The sequence below is a fragment of the Taeniopygia guttata genome, chromosome 3 (assembly GCF_048771995.1).
Source record: "Taeniopygia guttata chromosome 3, bTaeGut7.mat, whole genome shotgun sequence".
Lineage (NCBI taxonomy): Eukaryota > Metazoa > Chordata > Aves > Passeriformes > Estrildidae > Taeniopygia > Taeniopygia guttata.
The window spans coordinates 63,320,713-63,333,025 of record NC_133027.1 but is presented as its reverse complement, the minus strand read 5'-3'; the positions used below and the strand labels follow the sequence as shown (position 1 = coordinate 63,333,025).

The window sequence follows — 12,313 nt, the reverse complement described above, 5'->3', positions numbered from 1 at the left end:
AAAAGAGCACATTATAAGTTGCCATGAAGTTCAGGAAATAATTATAAATATGCATTTGGTTTTAATTAAAAGTTGTCATGTAAATTCTGTCTTCCTATGTCCTCTATCATTATCACTGCTGACAAAGGGACCCCAGCTCGGAAAGCCCTTCCTGTCTTTGGAGCTGCGGTTTCTGCCAACAGACATAAGCACAAACTTACCCACTCCCCTTCAGCAGATTTTTTTTTTTTTTTTGGTATAGTGTTTTTTTTTTCCATTTAAAAGCAATCTCCTCCCTTCTACACAATCCCAAAATAAATTCTCCAGAGATATAACATTTTGCTCCCTTCTAAACTCCAATCTATTTTATCTACTTCTCCTAATCTTTGTTTTCAAAAAGTTATTTCTCAGCTCCAAATTAGAATGGAAAGCTCTACTCCTTTTTCTGCTGCACCCACAATGCTGTTTCCCTCCCACACAGCTGATTTCAAAAGAAGGTGCTCCTTTACTAGACCTGTGCTGTCCTTCCTTTGCTTTCCTACCTGTTTTTCTAGAGTACTTTGTTGTGATGACTTAAAAAAACTAAAAAGAAAACCCCCAAACTACTAGTCAATACTTAGGTAGCTACTGGAAAATAGCCTACTATTCTAACTAGATTAGCCTCAATATCTCCTTGCTCTTTTGATTCTGCATGGTGTCTTGTCCTTTTTTAAAAGTCCTTCAGGTCAAGGACTTCCTTCTTGTTGCTGCTTATATAGTACCTACCACAAATAGGACCCTGATTTATCACCTAATTTCCTACATGAAATTCACAATGAAAATAAATATAATGAAGTGTCAGAAGCCAGGCAGAGACACGGTTCAGGCAGGGAAGTTTCACATTACTTTTTTTTAATTTTCCTTTTAATCCTGGAGCTGGAGGGGTTAGTATTATTTGCCTCATTATAAATAAGCTTTCTAAAGTGATGTTGCTGTGCAACTGCATTTTCCTGCAAACTAGAGTAATTTATCAAAACCATTCATATGGTAGCCTTTTATTGTGTCCCTGCATGGTGCTTTCAAACACAAAAATTTTAACAACATAAGAGCTTATAAGTATATCTGAAAAAGAAACCTGCTTGTATAATCAGTACTTGTTAAAAATACCCATATCATGTCCAGTTGAAGTCCACTCAACTGCAGTAAAATGAAATTTTGGATGGGACCCTTTTCCTTGTATGGGCAGTTCAATTGGCTCAACTCCAGCTGAATCATTAAGAGCACAACAATTTATCTAGCTGAAAACATTGTGGGATCATTTTATCATTTGATTTGAGATGTGCATTGTTCTATTTTATTTTTATAAATTCTTGAAACGTAAAGTACATTTCTCTCTTTTTTCGGGTAATATCAATATTTTTATTCTGTGCTTATCTCTGGAGAGCAGAGAATTGCATTCACTCAGGAATGAGCATCTCTGAGGTCTGATAGTGAATATAATGAACAGTATTTGAAATGCAGACTAGAAGACCATGTGTAAACACACTTAAAGTCAATGTCAATGACTTGTGTTCTGTGTTTCTCAGGGGGAAAATCTTAAGATTTTCCTAAGTGGAAAAAGTTTTCCACTCTGTAAAAATACACTCTGCTGAGCCAAAAACTATCAATAACAGTTCAACACTTGTTGATGATTTCTCCACCTTGAAAGAATCAAACCAGAAGTTTCCCAGGATGGTGGAAGGGTGTTTTTCTGCATGAATTTTATTACCTGGCCTGTCCACCCAGCGCCTCAGAGGAGAAATTTTATCTTTCCTTTTCATTTTTTCTTCTATTTCTACTTCTACTACTTGCTATTTGCCTCACATTAGCTAACTATGCTTGTTACAAGCTCATGCAAATCCTGCAATGCCAGCTCATTGCCTACAATCTGGACTTTACTTCTTCAAAGCCATTCATTTATATCTGCACTAGTTAAAAGTACCATAATTAATTTGTTCAATTCTGCTCCTGAATCCAGTATTAGTAAGTTGTTTTACCAGCTATTATTCAGAAAAGTTCATATATTTGAGTATTTCCAGTAAATTTATATTTAAGTTTGATAATTTCAAGTCACTGATGAACATGGTTTAACATATCTGAAGAGAGACTAACAGGTCTTCGTTAGAGTTGCAGTTTCTCAAAGTTTCTACTGTGAAAAGGAGGAGAGGAGAGAGGAGAACCAAATCTAATAAAGATACATATAAGCTACATCTGTATGAGCAAACTAAACAGTGCCATAGTATATATTTAGGCCTGGAGGCCAAGTGACACTGGCCAAACATCCATGACTATTTAATTAATCTCATTAATTGCCCAGTACAAGACCACCACAGCCAAACAAATTAGGCAGTTCACATTTCTGTTGGTAATGGCCACTGGGCTTGTGTTTAATCCTGAACCATGCCGAGAAACTGTTTAGAGAATACTGATTGATCCAGATCAAAACCAAATCATGGATCTCTACAAAACCATTCTGACAAGTGTCTGACTGCCAGTCCTCAGTCCCATGCTTCCCATGCTCTGCTACCGTTGAATAAGAGTTTGTGCATATATAGATAGATATATACAGACATATGTACATGCATAAAAAAGACACCGCACACTTTCAGGCACCTGAAAACATTATCCACAAGCCTTACACAATGGCTGGCCCATCCCAACCCACTGTGTCCACTCTTTCTTGACTTTTAGAATAAGCAAGCAGATGTATTTCCCCTGCTGTGCGTGCCAGGAGCTCCCCAGATCGCACCTACTCTGTTTGCACATAAGCTTCATTTACAATCCTGAAACTAAGCACAGCCAAGCTGAGGAGTCTGATCTCAAAGTTATGTTTAAATAATGGTTGGGGCACACCAAAGTCATCACCCTTCACAAAATTGCCACGGCAAAGGCAGCTCTGGCATGTGCCTCTCCAGGCCCAAAATGGGGCCAGCCATGCAGCCAGGGTGTCTGGGAGCCATTACCCAGGCTGCTAGACAGTGGCTCAAAATTAACATTTCACCTGTGAGGAGAGAACTTTATTCTTAGCCCGCTGCATCATAAAAGCAACTGCATATACTATTTCCCAGGAGGAAGCATAAGGAAGCTTAGCATGTGTAGTCTCTTGGCTTCTATCACCTCTCTGGATCACATTCCAATATTAATTTGGAATTCTGGATTTTGGATTCTGCTCAGAAGGAGTGGATAGGATGAGGGGAAAGTTAGTACCTAGGCTATATATTAGGCCTTGCAATGTGCAGCCTGGACACACTTAGGTATTTTTTGGGTTTGTGCCCTGGTTCTCTGTTCTCCTTTTAAAAAAACTTGGAAAACCACAACTAACCTTGTTTAATTCTTTCAGGGCTTACAGTCTCAATCCTGAAGGGTCTAAGGACTTTGAGAAAAAGAGAATTCCATTTCTCCAAATGAGTTTGATCTAAATCCCATTGATACCCCAACCTTTAGGCTGATGAGACAGACTTACATGCTGTCTGTGTATTTCCTATGTGCTTACTGCATGTCTCTCAGCAAAAGTATCTATATGTACTTGAATGAAAAAGATGTCATAAAATCATCACTGCTGAATCAGAAGGTCAATAAAAATATCAATTACAGAAACTAGAGTGTCTGAAAGAAGAAATCCCAAGTGTAAAATTTACTTAATGCCAGTTTATAAAATTTTTGTTGTTACAAAACAATTTCTCCCATTTCATTGATGAATTCAGTTATAACCCAGGCTACAGCAGATAACATACTGTTGTGAAGAACATTACATGGTTAGGTGATTTTTAGAAATGTTACAAGCCAGGAAGAATTAAATAACCAAACCCCTATTAATATATATAGAACAGACTTAGATTTTCCCATTTGAGAATCTAGACCCTAAATCTCTAATTTCTAAATTCAAAAATCATCAAATTTCTTTATTTGCTCCAGTATTATCATCTAAAAGCTCTACTCTCTCACTTTTAAACACCTTTCCAGTTCAATTTTATTTGCAGCTTCTGATCTTCATCTGCCCTGAAATCAGTATAGATGGAAAGTACAAGTACACACCCTGGTTAAAAAAAAGAAATATAAAAACATTATAGAGGGAAAAGTTAATGTAGTAATCCTTTAAATACATTTAATCAAACAAATTTGGAGACAAAACACAAGCATGAAACTATTCTTTAAAAAATACTATGAAAAGCAGTTGGGAAAAAAGGAAACAATATGTGGAATAATCACGTGAAAGAAGAAGAACCAAAATTATATGAGATATAATGACAACATATCAGAATAACCCATTTCTCTCCTGTTTGCACACACACCACAAATTTATTTTGATATATGCTCATACAAAGCTGGAAATACACAAATCTACATACAGCAGATGCAATTATGAAAAGCTTATGTGGACTGTTTGTCTTGTGATTATTTTCGCTGATAATTGAAAAGTTGTGTCAACTTAATTCCAAAATATGCTTCTCTTCAATAGACAACAAATAGCATTCATCTTATTTCTACAAATTTAATAAACTTGTAAGAACTTACTTTCTATTTGTAATTACACTGTCAAATTACACTGAATCTCAGCATGGTTTAGAAGTTGCTACTGGAACATGTTTAGACCTAGGGATTGTGACTGCATATACCTTGTTTCATTAATACATATAAAAACCCATAAAATAATTTAGCATCAGAAATATATAGTCTGGTTCTGCAGCAGAACTCTTATCATAAATATACAAGTTCTTCTATAATTAAACAATTTAAAATGAAGACTCAAATTATCCCTTTCAAGAAGATATTGAAGAGTTATATCACACTGCACACATATACAGAGATATATTATTTATTCTGTAACAAACTTACCATCTGAAATCTTTTCCCTAGACAAAGCATTGGTAGAGCATACTTGATCTTTGACATAATTTCTGATGATCTGCTGAATGCTGACTTGAGAATTCCAGCATTCCAATTCATATTAACCAATTGCAGTGTAATAGATAAGGGAAGCATGTACCACATTATGCTGAGGGGCAAACAAATAAAATAAATTAATGGTGATATACATGCTCATTAAGAATTGGGCTGGATCTGCTGTTTAGCAGCTATTTTGTCTGTCACAGACACAGGCTTTTACTGACTAGCTCAAAGAAGCAGGAAACGAGAGGTTTAAAGCTGTTTCTCCGTGTTTAGGCTGCAGCCTACAAAAGGCAATCTAAACACTGGCATTTGCAATAGTTAAAACAAAGAGGCTTCTGCCAGCACAACACAGGCACTGCATTGATCACTGACTGGGATAAACACCACAGTCATTTCTCCCTTCACCATCCTCAATCTAAGCTGGTTCTGTATGGGTTGGAGAGTATGTACAGGAACGTACAAAGGCAGGAGTCTAACAGATGCATGTGTCTGTGTGAAGTTGGAGAAACAGTTGCCTAACTTGGCAGGAAAATGCTGAGAAATCCTTTTCCGCTGTGAAAAGACAGTCACGAGGAATTTCTCCAACTTCTCCAACAGCTGATTTGAATTGCCTGGCTTGGACAATATTACTGTAGAATACTTAACACCTTAATCTACTCCAGACATAAAAATCTTCCTGCACTGTTGGGGAGGGGGTGGTTCTACCATCTGTTTTTCTGGAATATTTTACATCATACTCCTTTTATCTGCATAAGATGGATATAAATTTATTGGGAAGTTATTGGGTGGGGACAGGCCTCATAGTTTAATTTGACAAAGGTCTTCTGGGAAGCTTTATTTTGAGAGTCAAGTTTGCATATAAGAGCTAAAAGGCAAGTTGAAAAAATGTGACAGATAAAGCTTGCCAAACCTCTCTTAAATTTCTTTTGCATTGTCCATTATTGCATAATTATAACCATACTGCTACAGCCTACAGTGAGAGAAACATCTGGACTGTCATTACTTTTAATGTACTTCACTAATTTATTCATTCAGTATCTAAAATATATACTTATAGACTCTCATAGTTCTACTTGGTCCGTGTATTTTTGTTTTCCCATCCACTGTATACAGCTAAGGCATTGTTTTTCACTTATAATCTTCCATTTTACCTTTGATTATTTTTTCTTTATTTTTTGGTTAATTATAAGTAATTTTCAATATATCATTTAATACTATTTCCTCCTAAGGACTCCTTAGTTCCTTAATATCAGCTATTAGAGCTCTAAAGGAAATCATGTCCACTGTCCTGCTTCACCTGCTCCACTACACGCAATAAGAAAGGAGGATTTTATATTTTTTCATTTATATTTTTCAATACAGTCATTGTAATTCAGCCTGAATCAGCATCTGCCATAATAAAAGAAAAACTAAAAATACATTCTGAGAAAAATAAAAAGTTTTCATTAAAGTAATATTACTAATTAAAAACCCAAAGAAGTTACTAGGGCAGCTTTTCACACATCAGAACATTTCCAAAGTTCCCAAAAGAAAGGAGATAATATATCAATAAACTGAGCCAAAACAGATTTCGCTATCAATGTCATCAGAAGTCAGCACAGAGTGCAAATTTGCAAAAAACATTTTAGATTGTTTTACAATACAGATTGAAGTCTTCCAAATCAATAAAGAAAAAAAAAAAAGGAGCAAATAGTTTAGCTATGAAAATCTATAGAATACATTTAAAGCATGTCAGGCACTATATTTAGCTATTTACGTATGAATTTAAATTTTCAAACTGTTACCTGTTAATCAAGTATTTGTCTCATCAAATATGTCTTTATGTCACATTACTGAGGAAGAAAGCAAATACGATGCTATTCCAATTATATTAGGGTGAGTTCAACTTTGCTATCTCCATTAGAGTGCAGCAGAACTGCATGAGAGCTAACACATTTAAATCTTTCATTAGAAATAAAATTCAGTGTAGGAAAAGAAACAGAATTAAATTTAATCCTATTTTTACAGATCACTTAAAAAATGAGGCACCAATTACAGTTAAAGAGAAAAGGAAAGACTATGTGGGACAAGTCTAAAGCTGTTAGAAGGGGATGCTATTTATTCTTCCAAAGGCTATTCACTTGTGTGGGTACCACACAATAATGCAGTAATGCCAGAGGGGCACATTGTAGCAGCCAGCTTAATTCACTGCCCCCAGAGATGTCCACACCAAGGTTAAAATGCCATCCAGACCCCTAATTCTGAAAAACCCCGGAAACACCTTTCCATGCCTCTCTGATTAAGTTTTTGCCCTACTTTGACTCTTTCCCATGCACAACACAGCAAGATCCCTCAACCTGAGAATAAGATGAGGAGCCCTATTGGGCCAGTTTGCTTTTTGAGCTAAATGCATGGTCCATTGTGAACCAATGCAGCAATAAGCAAGTTCATTGGATGGTTCAAGTCAGGTTCATCCCTGGCTTCTACCCTTTTTGCAGTGAGGAGATGCTGGCACATATTTTCTTCATGTGTGTCATGCTGCAGTCCCTCTGGCAAAAACTTCTCACTTCTTTATTTTTAGCCTCCTTATCAAAGACCACACCAAGTCTTGAGAGTTTCTCATCAATACCCACTAACCCTTGCCAAAACTGCAGTCCATGGACTCTGGAGAAACAAGTTCATCAAGGCCCCATTTTTCAATTCTTATCCCACCACATCTTTAGGAAGTGGCCATCATGCACCAGGTCTGGGCACTTTCAGGATGTGCTGAGTGCTGTTGGGAGTGTTCTGCCCTACACTCCCCTTAGTTCCCCTCTTTTTTTAGTACATTTTTTTCTTTCAGCCCTCTTCCTTTTTCTCATTTTTCATCCAGTCTAGTTTTTTTCTGTTGCCCACCCTCTCCTTTTTCTTTGGTTTTATAAAAAAAAGAAATATTAAGATTTGTAGAGGTGCTCTGGTCTCTCCACAATAGAGAAAACTAGTGGCCATGAGGGCCAGGGTTGCTGTCCCTACATATCCTGTGTGGCATAGAGAAGGGACAGCTGACTCAGCAGTACATCTCCTGTGCTGCCTTCTCCATCCCATAGGAGAGGGAGATTGCATCCTGCTCTGACACCAAAACCCTGTGCCACGCAGTGTATGTTTGTCACACTGAAACATTACTGATGCTGAGAAAGACTTCTGTGACAAAAAAAAAAAAAAAAATCTGTATGAAATCCAGCGACTTTAGAAAATATATATATACAAGTTTGTACTACTACTTTTACTAAAGTAGTAGTACTTTTAATACTACTAAAAGTACTACTTTTTTCTTCCTTCAGTTTGTTAGCAACAGTCATTCAGAGTTTGTAGCTTCCATAGCTACTTCTCTTAAATGTACCACACACAAGGAAATTGTTATGCAGAATTTCCACATAAACAATAAGTATTAATTCAACTGTGGAAACCAAGACAACCTCCTTTATTCTAATTTACACAGGCATGCTCCGAATAATCCTACATATTCGTAAATCTGTTCTTTAGTGTAATCAATGTCTGGCATTCTATACAGTCTCCTGGTTACAAGAAGCAAAAAGCAGGAAGGACTTTAATTGAAAGTACATTTTAATGTACTTTGGACATTATTTGTGAAAGAAAGGGCGACTAAGAAGACATTGCGTACCAGACCAAATTATAATGGATTATAATGGAGCCCTCTTGGTGTCATCACTGCTTACATCCTACCCTAGATTCACTTATCTGAAGAAAACATTACCTGCAGCCAGACCTGACCTCTTCAGCACCTCTTGGGTGCAGGATGCAGCCAACACTTCTCATCTGCCAGCATAGCCACCCACAACTGATCTAGTTACAACACACATTAGAATCTGGCTACAGGTGAGTGTCACAGAAACCCCTCCACATCAGTGCCTCCCCTCTAGTTCAGCACAAGTGCTGTACAAAGTGTTTTACAAAGAGTAGATCTGACTCCAACCCAGACACCACTGAAAGTTCAGCCAGCTTCACTCAGCAGTCTCCGGGGCTCTAGGAGACTGGTCTCTGAAGTCAGTGGAAGATGATCTGACAGGAAAATAAAAGTTTTTTGTTCTCAGTGACCTAAAATAAAACTACAAGTTTAAAGAAACACTGCAAATTCCTAGTATAACCATTTATGATATTGGCGTATACTGTGGAGTCCAAAATGCTGGAGAAATGTATTTATTATGAGCTTATTTGGTCTCAGCACACAAACTGTAACTGTTTTTTAGTATGTGCAAATCTAGATGCATTAAGCATAAGCAGAGTCAGTATTATAAATTCTTGACTCTACTGATATAAAAAGAGGAATTATAAAATTATCTGGAAAAATCAAACAGTGAATATTCCAAAGCTATATAAAAAGCAAATGAATGAATCTTCAAACATTAAATTACTAGCATTCCCTCATATTACATTTCTCTAGAGAAATTATCTCCACTAAATTCTTCCCTTTACAAATAAGATGTACACCACAAGATACTAAGGAGTGGAAATAGAGCAGAAAGAGAATTGCAGGGTTTCCTTGGATCTGTAAGGACAGATTTTGAAATACTATTTAACTGAGGTAATCAGAGAGTTACAGGTGTTCATTTTGAAATATGATTTGCAAGCTCTTCTTCAAAACCATAATCCATTTTCACAAGTTACAGTCTTTATAGACAAATATGTTAGGTCCTGATTCAAATAGAACTGAAATTAATGTTCATTGAAGACTACACTCAAGTGAAATCAAACAATGGACTGAATTAGCTAAAAAAAAAAAAGGAAAAAAAAACAACAGAAAATAAATTATTAAAAATTTTAAACACTAACATTAACATCTTAAACATTACTCTAAGTGTGAAGATATATTTCTCAACTCAACTCTTTATATCATGCACCAATATAACGAAGGGGCTCAGTTCAAAACCCAACAAAAGAAAATGGGTGAATTTCTATGGAGAAGGAATTTTCATTTATGCCCAAAAAAATTACTTATATTTTAAAAAAATAAAGATAATTTCATATAATTTACATTTGCAATTACACTGTAAGGTTTTGTCTTTCAAAGCCTGAAGCATAGTCCTACAGCCACTCAGTTGCTATAAATTCCTTAAGTACCCATTCACAGTAATTGGGAGGAAAAACTGGGGATCCAGCTCTTTGTTTCTTCCTAATTTGACAAGTATTGGAGATAAAACTGTTACTTTCTAGTTTGTTTGGGGATATTTCCTTTTTTTTTTTTTTCCTCTTCTTTCTAAAAGTTCAGAAGACCATAAGAATAGTTTGAAAAAAAGTTTAAGATTGACAATTAAGACAGAGCAATTTGGTGTCACTGAATTCCCAAAAGCTAAGCTAGTTCTGGCAGTCACCTCTGGTAACCTGCTCTCTACTAAGGCACAGACGCACATACACACACATGTGTACACCTTCTCAGCAGAAAGAAATAAACTGATTAAAAATACATCTGTGCCTAATTTGGTTTAAGTCACTCACTGCATGTGGACAACACTGTGACTTGGCAAGGGTCTTATCTGGCATCGAAACCCTTACTCTAATGAATAAAATTCCAATATATGGCCTGTTACAGGACCATCCCAGAGGTGCAGAAGACAGGGCTAAAATCAACACCCTGCAAGCTAGGGCCAGGCACAGACATTTCCAGATACCCTTTAACTTCAGTTAGTGCCCCCTGCCATCAGTCAGTGAGGGAAGAAGAAGCATGGGCACCTCACAGGTTGAAATTAAGGGATTGCAAACCACGGATGCCTTATCTAGAGAGGTGCTTTACCTTTCATCCAGCCTTAGCCCAAGCTGCAGAGAGCTGAAGTGGCAGCCGAACTTTCCTACCTGTCAGCACTGAGGGCGGTAAGGGTGAAGACAGAGACACCAACAGAGGTCAGCTGGATGACAGGGATGAGCTTGCATCCTACTTCTCCAAAGAGCCACTCTTCGGAGAAATACCGGGAGGCATCCACAGGCACACAGGTCACTAGCAGGAGCAGATCACCAGCAGCGAGGCTGGAGATGAAGATGTTTGGCACACTTCTCATGGCGCTGCTGGAAATGAAGATCTTCATGAGGGTGATGTTGCCCAGCAAGCCGACAGTGATGATGAGCAGGTAAAGAGAAGGGATCACACAGCGGATGATGAATACGGCCGTGCCTCTCCCCGGGGACAGCAGGGCTGTGTCGGGCACCAGGCGGACACTCCCATTCTCCCCGAGGGGCATTGAGGCGAGCTCGGGCGGGGGCTCTAGCTCCATCCTACAGCTTCGCGTGGACTAAAGGTCTCCAGTGCAAAGTGCAAGGGGAGCCACAGGAAAGCTTCACCTCTCTGCAAGTAAGTCAATTAACTTTCCCCCCATTCCCTACTGCCTTTCTTCCTACCCTTTCTTTGCCGAGTTTTCTCCCTTAAGAAATGCAGAGGAATGTCCGCCGGTGCGGTGGCCGGGGAAGGAAACAAAACCTCCCGTGCACTGTCCCTCGGCTCTTCGGACAAGCCTCTCCTGGGGGGCAGGAGATCCCGGGCCTGGGGGCCGAGAATGCCGTAGGGACAGCCGCCCCCGGGAGCGCGCTGGCCGCGCCGCTGCGGCGAAGGCGCGGAGCGGCCGCCGCCCCCGCGGAGCCGCCCGCGCTGTCCAGCGGTGCGGGTGCTGCCCGGCCGCGGCACCGGGTCTGCGGCGAGGCGCAGAGCAGCCCGCTCCTCACTCCGTGGCACCGCCTTATACCTGATAGCGGAGGGGCCGCCCCGCCCCGCCCCTCCTCCTGCCAGCGCCTGTGCCCTCGCCCCGGCCCCGCGCCGCCGAGGTGGATCTTGCGGGAAGGGAGAGGCGGATCCCGGAGCCGCCGTTGTCCCGCGGGAGCCCCTGAGCGCGATGGGCACGACGTGGTGAGTGGGAGGGGAGAGGGAAGCCTCTGTCCCCGCCGCTGACCACCGCAAAGCAGCCCCCGCCAGGCTCTGCCCGGCAAACCAGAGAGCTGTCCGACACGTCGGACAGAACGCAGGATCGCCCCCGGAACATCGTCTTTCAGCATCTTAGGTGAAACCACAGTGCTTTGAAACGCAGGGTGGCAGGGAGAGAGGGGCGTGAGAACGAAGAGATTTTATTCCTGAAATCCAGCTGTGGATTGTGCATAGATTTTACTTAAAGGCATCAGCTGTGTTTAAAGTTTTAAGGTTTGATTTGTGAAGCTGCATTTCACAGTGGTCTTGACTATGGAAAGGGGGACAGGTGATGTGTTCTCTCTATGACTTACTCTACAAATGGTATAGCAGAGTGGAGAATGAATTTTGAATTCTAATCTTGAATTTTGAATTCTACTCTTTGAAGAGTAGAATTTGTCTCTAATGTTTCTTGCTATTCAGTGAGGTAATGTCTTTTACTTCCAAGGGTCTGCACATGTATAGGCTTTCCAAACAGCTCCATCTGTCTCCAGCAGAAGCCAT

At 39.5% G+C, this 12,313-nt stretch overlaps 1 protein-coding gene across 4 annotated transcripts in view; it reads right to left on the bottom strand.

The window, feature by feature from the left end:
- Window positions 1-11,375, bottom strand: part of NMBR (neuromedin B receptor) — a 32,564-nt gene extending 21,189 nt beyond the window's left edge. For 3 of the 4 annotated variants that reach the window (XR_004367354.3, XR_003959351.4, XM_002195728.6), the window contains exon 1: window positions 10,714-11,138. Coding sequence is in view for 1 of the 4 variants with exons in the window: in XM_002195728.6 (XP_002195764.4) it covers window positions 10,714-11,129 (416 nt within the window). In the remaining 3 variants the exon portion in view is untranslated. Of the gene's footprint in view, window positions 1-10,713; window positions 11,139-11,253 lie in introns of those variants that run through there. The other variant, XR_012055081.1, reaches the window with a different exon arrangement.
- Between the last annotated feature and the right edge of the window lie 938 nt (window positions 11,376-12,313).